Source organism: Trichomycterus rosablanca, chromosome 6, assembly GCF_030014385.1.
Source record: "Trichomycterus rosablanca isolate fTriRos1 chromosome 6, fTriRos1.hap1, whole genome shotgun sequence".
NCBI lineage: Eukaryota > Metazoa > Chordata > Actinopteri > Siluriformes > Trichomycteridae > Trichomycterus > Trichomycterus rosablanca.
Genome location: NC_085993.1, coordinates 26,589,634 through 26,605,453, shown reverse-complemented (window position 1 = coordinate 26,605,453; position 15,820 = coordinate 26,589,634). Strand labels below are relative to the sequence as shown.

At 36.8% G+C, this 15,820-nt stretch overlaps 1 protein-coding gene across 2 annotated transcripts in view; it reads left to right on the top strand.

Moving 5' to 3' along the window:
* Positions 1 to 15,820, top strand: part of LOC134316996 (dTDP-D-glucose 4,6-dehydratase-like) — a 66,636-nt gene that overhangs the window by 34,395 nt on the left and 16,421 nt on the right. Inside the window, exons 8-11 of one of the 2 annotated variants that reach the window (XM_062997618.1) lie at positions 6,117 to 6,160; positions 6,240 to 6,405; positions 10,939 to 10,994; positions 11,332 to 11,429. In XM_062997618.1, coding sequence (XP_062853688.1) covers positions 6,117 to 6,160; positions 6,240 to 6,405; positions 10,939 to 10,994; positions 11,332 to 11,429 — 364 coding nt within the window. Of the gene's footprint in view, positions 1 to 6,116; positions 6,161 to 6,239; positions 6,406 to 6,607; positions 6,757 to 10,938; positions 10,995 to 11,331; positions 11,430 to 15,820 lie in introns of those variants that run through there. The other variant, XM_062997619.1, reaches the window with a different exon arrangement.

Sequence of the window (15,820 nt, the reverse complement as noted above, 5' to 3'; positions counted from 1 at the left end):
GCACTGGATGGTACACACATTCCAATCCTCCCTCCAGCAGTCGGGTACAGGGGCTATGTACATAGAAGGGATGGCCATTGATTGTTTTGCAGGCACTTGTGGATGACCAGTTGTTGATTCGTGATGTATGTGTTGGCTTTCTCAGCAGCGCACATAACGCAGCAGTTATTAAAACATCACACCTTTTCAGGTACACTACACACGTTGACAGTGATTCAGTTTTAAAAAATATATATATATATGCGTGTGTGTGTGACTTAGAGCTTGAAACGTCATCGTTTATTCGCAAAACCCGTTTCCATCCCCTTTTTTTCGCATTTCGGCGATGCGATATTCTAACTTTTCCACCTCGTTCAAGCGTGAAAACTTTTTTTTGCGATATTTGGGTCGTTTTTCGAATTTTTTGCTTTTCCATCCAGGTGTTTTAATGCGCAGTTTTCAAAATTCGCAAAAAGTTGGTGGATGGAAAACCGTCTAGTGTTTCCATCTTAAAACACAAAGCCTGACACTCAGCAGCAACGCATGTGAACAGTTTGCAGGAAAATGACGCACTTAGCTCTTTTTCATTATGAATTTATTTAACATTTATTATGCCCGATTGTAAGCGAAAAACAAGATGGACCCTGCAACAACAACAACAACAACAAAAAAAACGTGAATATCGCGGTGTGGCGGTTGCTTGGCATGCCCTGCGGTTGGCTGGTCTATACCGCGATATTTCAAAATTGCGGTTAGCGCGACAGCCCTACTCGGAACATGGATATAATGCTCCTGCTGGGGCCATAATAACAGAGAAATGTACTTAGCTTTACAAGATGAGTTGGAGATGATGTTTATGTTTATGTTTATGTCTAGTTTTTATCACTGCTGTAAATGTGTTTTTGCATTAATGTAGTACAAGGAAAATACTTAAAACAATTTAGCAACAGACTATAATGTTAGTTTAAGCTATTTTCATACTCCTACATGTCCATTAAAGTAAACGGAAAAATATAAAGTGGTTGAATAACAATCTTACATAACGCATGGTGCTGCATTACGTTACAGTACATAACAGCAACAGGGCAGAGATTGCTTTTAACATAGGATGGTGACACAGCTAGAAAATTAACTCTATAGTGACTACTACTAACAGAAAAGTGTTAGCTACATGTGTTATTAATCCTACTTTGGAATGCTAGGGTGGTGAAAGTAAACAGGAGTTATGGTGGTGTCTTGCTGCAGTCTTGACAAAGCATTCCAGCAAGCTACTCTAAGTGCTTGTGCATAGCATTCATACTGCTGTGATAAGCCACTTTGCACAAGCCACATTTCCACTTTAAAAATCTTACAGAGCACCACATTGTTTGGTCTCTCTCAAATACACCCACACTTTAGATGCTCGTGTGTAAGTTTTTGTTTTGTTTGTTTTTTTGTTTTTTTAGCTGCAGCTAAGAGTAGGTGTTTTTAGTAGGTGATACCATCTTTCTGCTAAAGCTAGCAAAGATTGGAATGAAGATCAGTGAAAAGAGTATTGTGAAGTGGCGAATTTAGGTTTTAAAAACATAGTGGAGGTTCTGTTCTGGTTTGGGGCTACAAATGTTCCAGAAGTGTTGTCGATATTGTCCAAATTAATGGGATTATTAATGCTGAAATATACAGACAGGTTTTAATTCATCGTGCCAACACATGGGCACAACCAACAGATGAGGTTCACACTGAGCATTTGACTTTTTGATTTGCAAAATGGACCTCCTTGTGATTTCATTTTTTACTTTGATTTTCATGTGAATTTTAATCCATGCCTTAGTGAATTATAGTTTTCATCGACTGTCATATAATTTTGTTTTCAACAAGTTACACAAGTTATGTCACTGAAGATTTTCAACTTCAATCTTTTGTTCATTGAGATCTGATGTGTTATTTTAGTGTTCTCTTATATACACCGATCAGCCATAACATTAAAACCACCTCCTTGTTTTTTCACTCACTGTCCATTTTATCAGCTCCACTTACCAATAGAAGCACTTTGTAGTTCTACAAATACTGACTGTAGTCCACCTGTTTCTCTGCATGCTTTGTTAGCCCCCTTTCATGCCGTTCTTCAATGGTAAAGACTTTCCCAGGACCACTACAGAGTAGGTATTATTTGGGTGGTGGGTCATTCTCAGCACTGCAATGACACTGACATGGTGGTGTGTTAGTGTGTGTTGTGCTGGTATAAGTGGATAAGACACAGCAGCACTGATGGAGTTTTTAAACAGTCATACCAGCACAGCACATACTAACACACCACCACCATGTCATTGTCACTGCAGTGCTGAGAATGATCCACCAAGTAAATAATACCTGCTCTGTGGTGGTCCTGACCATTAAAGAACCGCATGAAAGCAGGCTAAAAAGATATGTAGAGAAACAGATGGACTACAGTCAGTAATTGTAGAACTTTAAAGTGCTTCTATATGGTAGGTGGAGCTGATAAAATGGACAGTAAGTGTAGAAACAAGGAGGTGGTTTTAATGTTATGGCTGATCAGTGTAAATATCTATCTATCTATCTGTATGTCTGTCTGTCTATTTTGATATATACGAGGGTTCTTCTAGGCTATTAGCTCTCTCGCAGTCTCTCAGACACCACCAATTACTACTCCTCCCGCCCTCACTGTTTCCAACGTGTGTGTGTGTGTATATATATGTGTACATCATGAGTTTGCATGTTCTCCCCGTGTCTGCGTGGGTTTACTCCGGGAGCTCCGGTTTCCTCCTACAGTCCAAAAACATGCAAGTGAGGTGAATTGGACACACTTAATTGTCCATGACTGTGTTTGATAAAGCTAATGAACCTTGTGTAAGGAAAAGGAAAAGTACCGTTTCCTGTCATGAATGTAACCGAAAGTGTAAAACATGACGTTAAAATTTTAATAAACAAACAAACTACATCATGAAAAAAGTAAGGCAATCAAAAACGTAAACTTTATTCTGAAATAAAACAAGAAACTTGCATAAAAGTGATGTAACATAAGATCATTTGAAGTCCTGTCATAGCATGAAAAAATGGTTGCTGTTAAAGCATTTCAATATATTCATAAAGCATTTTAATATTAAAACATAGCTAATGAAGCCATCATAACAACTTGTAAGGCACCAGAACAGTGTGGAAGTGTGGAATTTGTGTCATAACACGTGAAAAAGTTGCTGCAGTAAATCTACATTCATTCAGCAGTGAAAACCATTTGAAGTCACATTTTATCTTTTGTTGTTAACCTTGAGGTTCTTGCTGTACATGGCTTTGGTTCTGCGATTATGATTTTGACATCAGACTTAAGGTAGTAAATTTCATCAGGTGGATTTGGCCACACAAAGGAATTTCTGTTTCAATTTTGCTTTAAAAAATAATTTTAAAACATTAAAAAGTCAGTATAACAATGTCATTGTCAATTTAGTGCAACAGCGAAATTCTGTTGCGCTGAATGACTGTTGTTGTACTGAATGACAGAAATTTTACTTTAGCGCATTTTACAGTTATCCCAGTGGTTAGCCAAAGCTAACATTGACCTTAACTCAGACATTTCTACACATATTCACATTTAAATGTTAATAACCTTGTTTGTTTACAAGAGTAACTGTAATATTACGTTTTCTGTGTTGTACTGAATGACACTCAGTTTTGTTCTTTAATGTACTATGTCAGTAAAAATACATTTTTATCAAATAATGTTAAAATGCATTGACCTTTTGTGTGTGCTGAAGGGTCCCCAGGTGTCTTCTTTTGTTGTTATAATTGGTCACATGACTGCAGTAACTTGATCGCATATTAAAATAAGGCTTTTTATTAACGTTGTACTGAATGACAACTGAAGATTGGGAAAATGGGGACTGAAAGTGTCCTGAATATTATTAATATTAAAAAACACATCTGATTGAATATTATTTAATATGTCACACATGACATTTGTACAATTATGCCAAAGCAGTAAATTTTAAGTTTTACTTAAGATTAATTAGTTTTTTCTTAATGTTTTATTACTTAAAGAGGTAGGGGGACCGTTGCACTGAATGACATTTTGGGGGTGTCGAGGGTTATTTTTTCAAAAATCATACGTTTTCTGTAAAAATTACTTTAAGTTTCAGTAAACATGTACAAATGGAGTAGATTGAAGGTATATCCACTTATAATAATATAATTGTATATTATTTATGAAGTGGGGACACTAAAAAGTTACGTCTCGTCTTTGACCCATATATATATACAGTGTATCACAAAAGTGAGTACACCCCTCACATTTCTGCAGATATTTAAGTATATCTTTTCATGGGACAACACTGACAAAATGACACTTTGACACAATGAAAAGTAGTCTGTGTGCAGCTTATATAACAGTGTAAATTTATTCTTCCCTCAAAATAACTCAATATACAGCCATTAATGTCTAAACCACCGGCAACAAAAGTAAGTACACCCCTTAGTGAAAGTTCCTGAAGTGTCAATATTTTGTGTGGCCACCATTATTTCCCAGAACTGCCTTAACTCTCCTGGGCATGGAGTTTACCAGAGCTTCACAGGTTGCCACTGGAATGCTTTTCCACTCCTCCATGACGACATCACGGAGCTGGCGGATATTCGAGACTTTGCGCTCCTCCACCTTCCGCTTGAGGATGCCCCAAAGATGTTCTCTTGGGTTTAGGTCTGGAGACATGCTTGGCCAGTCCATCACCTTTACCCTCAGCCTCTTCAATAAAGCAGTGGTCGTCTTAGAGGTGTGTTTGGGGTCATTATCATGCTGGAATACTGCCCTGCGACCCAGTTTCCGGAGGGAGGGGATCATGCTCTGCTTCAGTATTTCACAGTACATATTGGAGTTCATGTGTCCCTCAATGAAATGTAACTCCCCAACACCTGCTGCACTCATGCAGCCCCAGACCATGGCATTCCCACAACCATGCTTGACTGTAGGCATGACACACTTATCTTTGTACTCCTCACCTGATTGCCGCCACACATGCTTGAGACCATCTGAACCAAACAAATTAATCTTGGTCTCATCAGACCATAGGACATGGTTCCAGTAATCCATGTCCTTTGTTGACATGTCTTCAGCAAACTGTTTGCGGGCTTTCTTGTAAAGAGACTTCAGAAGAGGCTTCCTTCTGGGGTGACAGCCATGCAGACCAATTTGATGTAGTGTGCGGCGTATGGTCTGAGCACTGACAGGCTGACCCCCCACCTTTTCAATCTCTGCAGCAATGCTGACAGCACTCCTGCGCCTAGCTTTCAAAGACAGCAGTTGGATGTGACGCTGAGCACGTGCACTCAGCTTCTTTGGACGACCAACGCGAGGTCTGTTCTGAGTGGACCCTGCTCTTTTAAAACGCTGGATGATCTTGGCCACTGTGCTGCAGCTCAGTTTCAGGGTGTTGGCAATCTTCTTGTAGCCTTGGCCATCTTCATGTAGCGCAACAATTCGTCTTTTAAGATCCTCAGAGAGTTCTTTGCCATGAGGTGCCATGTTGGAACTTTCAGTGACCAGTATGAGAGAGTGTGAGAGCTGTACTACTAAATTAAACACACCTGCTCCCTATGCACACCCGAGACCTAGTAACACTAACAAATCACATGACATTTTTGAGGGAAAATGACAAGCAGTGCTCAATTTGGACATTTAGGGGTGTAGTCTCTTAGGGGTGTACTCACTTTTGTTGCCGGTGGTTTAGACATTAATGGCTGTATATTGAGTTATTTTGAGGGAAGAATAAATTTACACTGTTATATAAGCTGCACACAGACTACTTTTCATTGTGTCAAAGTGTCATTTTGTCAGTGTTGTCCCATGAAAAGATATACTTAAATATCTGCAGAAATGTGAGGGGTGTACTCACTTTTGTGATACACTGTATATATATATATATATATATATATATATATATATATATATATATATATATATACAGTATATATATATATATATATATATATATATATATATATATATATATATATATATACTGTATATATATATATATATATATATATATATATATATATATATATATATATATATATATATATATATACAGTATATGTATGTAGTATGTGTACGTGCAAAATAATTGAATTTACAAATGTTACACTTTTTCAAGGTTATTCCACGGTTTTTAGTGCTTCTGCAACAGGACAAAAAATGGTAAGGCTGTCTTAATTTCATTTATATAAAAGGAGTACTATTTAAGCAAAGGGAAATATGTCTTTATTCTGCCCAATAGCACCATTCATGGAACAGGTTTGCAGTCCCGTCACTTTCTCTATATAGATGATATAACAGAAGCCCTCCTAATGATCATGAACAGAGGCATCCTGGGAGAGATTTACAACATTGCTGCTAACTTTGAAATTTCCATCATACAGCTAGCCAAAGAGCTAGTAAAAATGGTAATTTTTTGATTATACCCTAAATCACATTTTAACTGCCTTTAATGTATAGCCCCCTACACATTTCGATTAGTTTTTTGCAGCCTTCATTTGTTAATACAATATAGTCAGAATAAAGGTTTCTCATATAATGTTTAATAGAATCTGACATAATTCCTTTATGCAGAATTACTTGTGGACTCTCATTTAGCTATTCCCACAGGTCTTCTATGGCTTTTACCGCTGGAGACTGGGATGACCATGGCAAAATTTCGATTCTGTTGTCAGTGAACCATTTTTAAAATGTACTGTATAGTTAATTTTTCATTTTTATTCCACTAGGTCCAACATTTCTATCTTGTTTTTAATAAAGTGGCGGATGGGGCCCCATGTTTTATAAAAGAGATTGAGAGATCTTGTCTTTTTAAGCTTAACAGAAGTTAACACTTCTTGAACTCATCTATCATAAGTAGGTGGGAGATTGTGTTTGCACTGAAGTAGAACAGCATGCCTAACCAACAGTGTGGTGAAGGCAAGGACTCTCTGTGAAGCGACTGCTAACTTAGGACATGTCCAAAATATGTGTAAATGGTCTGCAGGAGATTGTTTGCATTGCGATAATGCATTGTTCCTATCCAGAAAAATATGTGCTGGTCACTCACCACAGAGGTGCGGATAGCATTGATCATGCCATAGAGATGTGATATAAAGTGCTTCTGAGTGCAATTAAGGGCAAAAATTTGATCCAAGATGGACTCTAGGCAATTAGGGAAATAAGGAAAGAAGGTTTCTACATAGTGCCTGATGTGGAAAAAAAGCAGAAATGGTGTGTCTTAGGTAGGTCGGTTAGGCCGACATGTCTAAAAATTACATAAATGCACCGTCAGTGTACAAATTACTTATTTAAAAAAAGACCCTTTGTGAACCAGGTACAGATCGCTGTATCAGAGCGTGATGGACAAAACATAGGATTATTTAGAACAGGTATATTGATAAAAGGGATGAGCAAAGTGTCTCCCAAACTGGAACCAATTTAATAGTATGCATGATCACCAGGTTAAGGAATTTGTTATTGGGTAATGGCATTTTTGCACTAATTGTGTGCATGTAATAAACATTGTGAGGTAAAGATCTTTGTATGTGCCCACAGACATTCGCATGCTTGATCTACCCAATATAAAAATTTTGTAGGGCCAGTAGTAGTAGTAGAAAAAAAAAACAATTTGCCAGTCCAAGTTACTAAAGAAAGATTTCTTAATAAAAAAAAAACTTGTTGCATGGGGGATGTGTTGCACAAATATATAAATCTGGGTAGGATAACCATCTTAATCAGGTTTACTGTACCAATAAGGGACAATGATGCTGCAGAGTTAATGAAAAATAGTTCACTTTTCTGCAAATTAAATTTGTACCGTTTATATCAAGGGAAGCAAGTAGAGTTTTAAAGAAGATGAATCCATCCTGTGAAATTGGTGATTAATCCGAACTTCTTTAAAAAGGTGTTAAAAAAGGAATGCCTCCCTTGGGTGAATCCAACCTGATCATGTGCGATTATATTTGGCATTACAGGCTGTAGGCAGCAGGTTATCAAATCAGGGAATGCTTTGTAAAATTCTTCTGTTAAACTATCTGGACCAGGATATCTGTTATTATGCAGGGAACTTTTTGCCTCGCATACTTCCAGGGCAGTGACGTAACTGCCCAAGTTTCTAGCAAGGACCTCGTATACTTTGGGAAAAGTCAGTATATTAAAATATTTCTGTAGTCACTGAGAAGAAGAAGGGTTCTCTGAGCTATACAGATCAACATAATGGTTCAGAAATGCTTTGGTGACTTCAGTGGGGTCTTAAACTATATCCCCTGATGGGGATCGACTTGGAAACACGGAGTGCTTAAGCTTGTTTTGCCAACACCTTCCCAGCTTTATCACCCTGCTCAAAGTATAACTGTTTAGTTCTCTTTAGTAGCGTCTCAGTCGAATGAGTAGTCAACAGATCATTCTCTGAATGTAGCTTGAGACTTTTTTTATATTCTGCTGGGGATAGGTTTGAAAAATCCTTTGCTTGGTCGCCAGAAAAGAATTGAGAGTTAAATCTCCAAGGTCTTAAGGGTGGGTTGCTGAGGGTGAAGTTAACATCTACTGAGGTAGGGGGGTGATCCAAGATAACAATGGTATGATATTCCGAAGTCCCGATGAATAAGTCTGTTTTCTATTAAAAAAAGTTACTTGAGAATGAATAATGTGCTTGTGAAGGAGGGAGTGGACTCTCCCCTAAGGATTACTGGCATGTTTTAGGAGAAATAAACACCTTTTTAGCCACACAAGTAAGAAAGATAAATGAGAACGGCTGTACATAAAAAAAAAAAAGGGAGGTGGGGGCATACTTGCAACCATACGCCAGGTGCAGAAGTATTTTATTAGCCTCCTAGCTCGTTGCGAAAGGCTCTCAGCCATCTGCATTGCCTCTACACTGTAAGCCCGGATAAGTTCAATCTACTTAAAAAATTTGAGGAAACCGGTTGCCTTAAAAAAGTTAAGTAATGTATAATGAAAACTTGAGTTAGCATGACTTAAAACTTTAAGTTATTACACCTAAAAGGCAAGTTGATTAAACTAAATTTTTTTTCGTTATACCAACTGCTTTTCCCGATAATTCTATTTATTATCTTGAGCTCAATGGACAAAAATATTGATTTCTTCTTAGTTTTCATGTTAATTACGTTAAATATCAATTAGAAATGTTTATAGAAAAACAGACAGAATAATAAAATTATTTTTCTTTATTTCACTTCAGAAGTATTTACTTAAAATACAATATGTCAAGAAAACATCTTAAAAACTGTACAAACTGTATATAAAGTTTTGATGAAACACAAACAGCTCTTTACAGTAACCATGAACCTGTACAGCAAGCTGATTTCTTAACGTTTGGCTGCAGCTCTCTAAAACAAAACAAAGAAACAAGAAACAGAAGTATTAATATAAACATTAATACCATTCATTTAAAGATTAAAATAAAGCAGGCCAGCACACTCTTTGCTTCGTATGAAGGCTAGCATGCTAGCATGTAGCCTAAACACGGCAAATAAAGCAGCGCTGTTTGATTATTTATTTAGTGTCAACATTAAGATCATTTATTTTAAACAAAATTGTTAAGTAAAGTACAACACTTACCAACATTGGACGGAAGATGAAAAAGTCCCATCAGACTGGTGTACATGCTACTCAAAAATAGCATAATGAGTAAGAAAATGTTTGTCCATTTAGTTTAACAAAGGTTCCACTTCACAAAAAACAAGTTTACTTTTGCAAAAAGCCTTAAATGAAAAGTAAAAAGTAATTTGCAACAACAGGTTACAAAAGTTAAAACAAATGGCTACCCGAACACAAGAAAATCATTTTTGCCTGATTCACCAACAGAAAGCTGAAAAAAGGCGGACTTACACGTAAATGGGGGGCGTTTTTCTGTTTAATTACCTTAACTTTACTTTTTTAAGTTAATCTGATAGAAATGTATTTTTTTTTGTTTAGTACACTTAAATCTTTTAGCACATTTAAATGTGTACTCAAATGAGTACATTGTACAGTGTAGGACCTCGCCTGCATTGTACATCTCAATAATCAGCCCCCTTTTAAAACAATACACATGAACAAAAATGTCCAGTTGATGAGAAACAAGCAATGTCCGACAGTATATAGAACTTTCATAAAACATATCCAAACTCTTTTGTAAGTACATTTTTAAGCTTAGAAATAAAAGTTTTTTTTGCTGTAAAAAAGTAATTGCCACATTTCTGATTCTGTTAATGCGTATTTGTCACATTAAATGACAACACATACACCATTAAACAAACATGATATTAAACAAAGAGAACTAGAGTAAAATGTATTTAAAGGGCAAATCTATCAAGTAACTTTACACTTCATTACTCCATTAACCAATTTATCAAATTTAGTTGGTAAGATTTCAGCCAGCCCTGTAGAGTATCAGCGATCAAACATGGCAGTGATCGTGCCAGTGTGGGGTGCTTCACTGCAGGGAAAAACTTACCATCAGTGAAATTACTATTCGATTTTACTCACTTAAAAAGCTAACCTCACAATCTCAGGAATTTTCTTTGAGATCTAAATCTCAGATTTCTACTGTGTAATTACAAGACTTGAAATAAGCCGGTAAGTTTAAAAACCTAGCAGGGTGTCTCTTTAAAACAGTTTTTCGAAGAAACATGAGCTAGAATTTCTCCACATGTATCTTCATAGCATGCACATTTTAGTTGCAGTCATTGCTGCTAATAGTAGTTCCATCAGCTAATAACACAAAATAACAATTGCTTTTTATTTACAGTAGTGTTATAAGTGTTGGATAACTTTATGCTGTAAGCAAATGAAATTTTACATGAAGTTTTCCAAAATGTGTTGGGATGACAAATATGCATTGACAGATCTGAAGATGGCATTTGCTATTTTACATAATGGATACAGTATATTTGTTTTGACTTTCTGAACTTCTTATTTACTGTATATCCATGTATTAATGGGTTGCTGCATTCTAGGTGAAGAATGCTTCTGCCTATGAGCTGGACAATTGGCTACTGTTTGTTGAAGATAGGTGCGTATGATGCAAGCCTTTAAAAATATAGTGTGTAAAAAATCAAATCCCCAACACACTAAAGTGTGCATAAAGTCAAGAGGTCTGACCAATTGTGAGTTAAAGTGGGTATAATTGCATTTTACCCACTATTTTACATTTTTTACATTTATGTCATCTATAATGACAAATTGTTTTAGAGTTTTTTAAAAACTTTTGCAATGTTAATTGATTGGACAAATTTGGAAAGGTACACACCAGGGTCTGTAGGGGCCCATAATTTACACTTCATTGTATATCACCATTGCTCTGTTTCACCACAGAGGGGCTAACGTTATATATTTATTTTACATTATAGACCTGTTGGTGACCAGAGATATCCCATGATTTCAGACAAGATGCGCAAACTTGGATGGAGACCAAGGGTCCAATGGAAGGAAGGAATACAAAGAACAAGTAAAGCCCTGTATATCTTTATTTCGTACTGTGTTTTTGCAAATCAAAAGTTGTAACAGTTTGAAAATTAAGACAGAAAGCAATGATTTGCTTTGGCTTTGTGCTTCATGCACAAAGATTTCTACCTTTAATATACTGTATTTACAGACTGTAGATCCAAAAGTCCTTGCAATTGTATTAAAATTATTTGCTCACCCAAACTTTGATGCATCCTCACAGACAAAACTGTTATCAGTCTGACAACAGTCCAAATAGTTCTTTTAAAACATGCAACCATCTAATTATTATTATTCAAATATTTTATTGTCATTTTAACGGTAAACAACATACAACAAAACCCCCCTACCAACATACATACATAAAATCAATTCCACAAATAAAATCACAGAGATTGTCAGTTGTATTCTAAAGAGATTACAGTTCTATTTAACAGTGCTTTCAGCCGGAAATTCCAAGTTAAAGTAGTCCAGAAATGGCCGCCACACCCTATAAAACCTTTGGTTGAATCCCCTGATTGAGTATTTTAGCTTCTCTAGCTTTAAGTGTGAAATCACCTCCATCACCCACTATCTATGTGCAGGAGGGGTAGCCGATTTCCAGTTCAACAAAATAAGTCTTGCCAGTAGGGACTGTGGTGGAAGAAAACCCTTTTAATAAATACCTTGAAGACTGGATTATAAGTAGAAAAATAGATTTATTCTGGTCTGCAGAGAAGGAACACACTGACAAGCCTCACATAGTAAACTGGGCAGTGTGCTCCGGGTCAAAGATACAGTATCTCTTATGTACATGGTGACAAAGGTTATGGTGTGTGGGAAAGATCAGATATTTCTTAGGTGGGGAGTAGTAACTGTTTGAAGTCAGCGGGAACAGGATTCGTAAACCTCTTGATTGCAGGCGACAGTTATGTATGGCAATTGTTGCAAGATAGGATCTGGGCGTCATCACAGGATCTGGGAGTAGGAGCAAACCATGCACCTTTTGTCTTTGTTCTTTTACAATCCCTCCTTTTTTCATTTTATGACAACCAAATTAACTCAACAAAGTTAGCATAACAAAAAATGTGTATAGGCATAAGGCATATGAAACAAAATATTAAGGAACAAGAAAATAAAAAGGAAACAAAAGGAAAAAGAGAAAAAAGAAAATGACATAGAATACATCCACAATAACACTCCATTCGGGTTTAAGTTATTGCTTCATTAATATACCATGTAACATCACAAATAATCCACGTCCATATGAAACATGTCGTTATGTGTTTCTGGTTTGCAGTTCTGTCCAGATGTTGTTGATGTAGTCGTGCATATGCTGGAGCAGCAAGATTTTGCATGGATCTAGAAATTAAGGACACATGCCCCAAGTGTCTTTCAGTGTTTCTTCCTTGGTTAAACTATTGGTTAGCTGCTTAATGATATTCAAAGCTTTAGTTATGTTTTCATCTGTGGCATCGTTTGGGGGAACATAAGTACAGCATTCATCTCCTACAACCTATGGATCATATTCAGGGCAGAGGACAGGTTTACGCAATAATCAAGCATTTCATCATCACATTGGTTTGCGTCTGATGGTGTGGGTTTATTTGGCCCAATTCCTGTATTTGGAGGTCTCCCGAACAGAATCTCAAATGGACTTAATCCATGTTTTGACCTTTCTCTCATTCTCATTTGCATGAGAACCAGAGGTAATGCTTTAGTCCAGGACAATTTTGTTTCAGCACAGCACTTGGCGAGCTTGTTTTTTAGTGTGCCATTATCCCTTTCCACAGCTCCACCGCTGGCTGGGTGATAAGCACAGTGCTGTCTCAGATCAATACCCAAGTATCTTCTGATCTGTTTCAATGCTACACTTATGAACGGAGTACCATTATCACTAGAGATTTTACCTGGAATTCCCCATCGAGGGATGATTTATTTAATCAGTGCCTTCGCTACAGCCTCTGAATCTTGTTTGGCTGTTGGAAATGCTTTAATCCATTTGGAGAACATGTCCACGATTACCAAACAGTATTTTTTCTTCACTGAGTGATAATTAAATAAAATTCATCTACAGGTGATTGAAACATTTATTTGAAGCAGGGTATGCAGCCTGTTCCATCACTTGGCCTTTGACAGTGTTGTTACAAAACTGTAGACAAAATTTTTGGGCAAAAGAAGTAGAGGCTCTAGTGAACCCATGTTTTCTAAAAAATGCACTAATCCCCCCTTTTTTACACATGGTGCTTTCCATGGGTCAATTTTGAACAAATGCTTTGGGAGATACTGTTTACCATCAGCGCTAGACCACACACCACCAGAGACAATGCCACCTGCTTTTCACCTCTGCCTTTTCATCGGAAGTAGCTCGTTATTGGATTTTAGGAACCTGAAAAATAGTTTGGTGTTAGAATCATGTACAACAGACAAAACATTCGTATATGGTATTTTAGCAGCAGCTTCCACTTTGCCTCTACCCTGTGAAACAAAATCAAACTTGTTAGTATAAACTCCACACTTATGAACAGCAACCTGTTTTGGAAGTAGATAGCATCAAGCAACTGTGAAGCCAAAGAGTTGTGGGCAGTGTGATTATCAAAACTAATAATAATAAAAAAAAAATTTTCTTCAAATTTCCTACTGTCTATATAATTGATAAGGTTTTGCCTTCCACAAAATTTACAAACTTCAATTAAGAATAATATAATATTAAGTAACCACATCATGAATGTAACAACATCATGAACAATGACCAATACAATGCTCACTCAATTCCAGTTTAGGATTAAGGGGTGAGGTTTCCAGCAGATCTGGCCTGGGGGAGGAAAGCTTATTAGTTATTAAGACAGTCATGTGGTTCATCCTCCTTTTCTGCGTACAACCTAGTAGCTGGATTCAAGACAGTGTACCATTTATGGTCATGTTAATCATTCAAAAAAAAAAAAACATTAATTGTAACAATTGAAAATAAAAAAATAAAATAAAATAGTCCAGAGGTCTCCATCTGTCTGTAGTTCTGGAGCAAAACTGAAATCATACAGTCATGTTTTCTTGTCCACAGTCTGGGTAAAGGTCTAGGTGGGTCAGACAGTCCAAGTGTAGGTGTAGTCTGCAAGCATAATTTTAAGTCAACAAAAGCTTGCACAGTCCATCTTCTGTCCACTTGACTTACTGTATGCAGTGAGGCCTTGTCCATGAGCAATTTCTCTCAGTGGTGCCTCCAACATCTAATAATTAGGGGATAAAGGTTCTACGGTATGACATGCACAAAAAGATAGCGCTTGCTTGTTAGTAACATGTTTAGGAATATGCATGTTTAGGAATCTTCTTAATGGCAGCAATGTGATCAAGTAAAATAGTCTTATCTGATGCTGAAATATCATGCCAATATCCCATGACCATTACCTGCTTTTTGACTAATTATAATTTAGACAAACTAGCTTTGTGGCCCTCTTTAACGAGGTGCTGCAGCTGTACCACTATGTCATCCTAGCACTGTTATTTATTCATTTATTTATTATGACTTTCTCAAGGCACAATGACACTTGGCTATAAAAGAAACTTAAACCTTGGTGTGATCCCTTTGAATACTTTAGTCTTTAATAGGTACTGTGTTTGAAAAGAACAATATTTAGGCTAATTCAGAGGCTTAATTCTCACAGCCTCCGGCCCCTTTTACCAACCCAACATAATTTTTCCCTTAGCCCACAAATGGCTTGGCACCTCTGCCAACCTTGGTTGTATGTCTGTAGACAACAGACCTAGCGAGGCGGTGGAGGTGAGAATCCCCACAGTCCTTAACTTAAACTGTTCTAATTGCATGCACAGTAATTAAAAGCCTTTTTTTTTTTTTACTCTTGTTGGATTCTTTACCCACTCTGATTAATAAATTAAACAAATGTAGGATTGCTGGTTAATTCCCAATTGTTTGACTTGTTGGCCCTACAAAACTCAGGGCCCAATTCTTGCTTGCCATTTGCCATGCCCAGGCCTTGCTAATAAAACATGCGGTACGAAACCTAGTACATCAAACAAATGACCAGGACAGAGCAAAAAACATTGGACAAGCTACATTAGTTTTAGATAAATAGATATTTTCTAGAAAGAAAAAACAATTCTGTTAAAACATTTTTTTTTCTGTACCATATTGCCTTGAAATCTACATATGATCCATATGAACGTGCTGTAAAATGTAGCTCATCTGGTGATATGAAAACTACTTCCTCATTCCTGACTTGTTCTTTAGCCAAACCTACAAGATATGTAGTGACCTTGGTTACCGCATCAGGGCTGATTCTCCATTTATCACATGAGAAATCAGACACAGATTCAGTAAGTGTCATACTCTCAATTCTATACATTCAAGTGGCTATAAGCAATGTTCTATATTTGGGTCTATAAGTGAGTAAAATACAA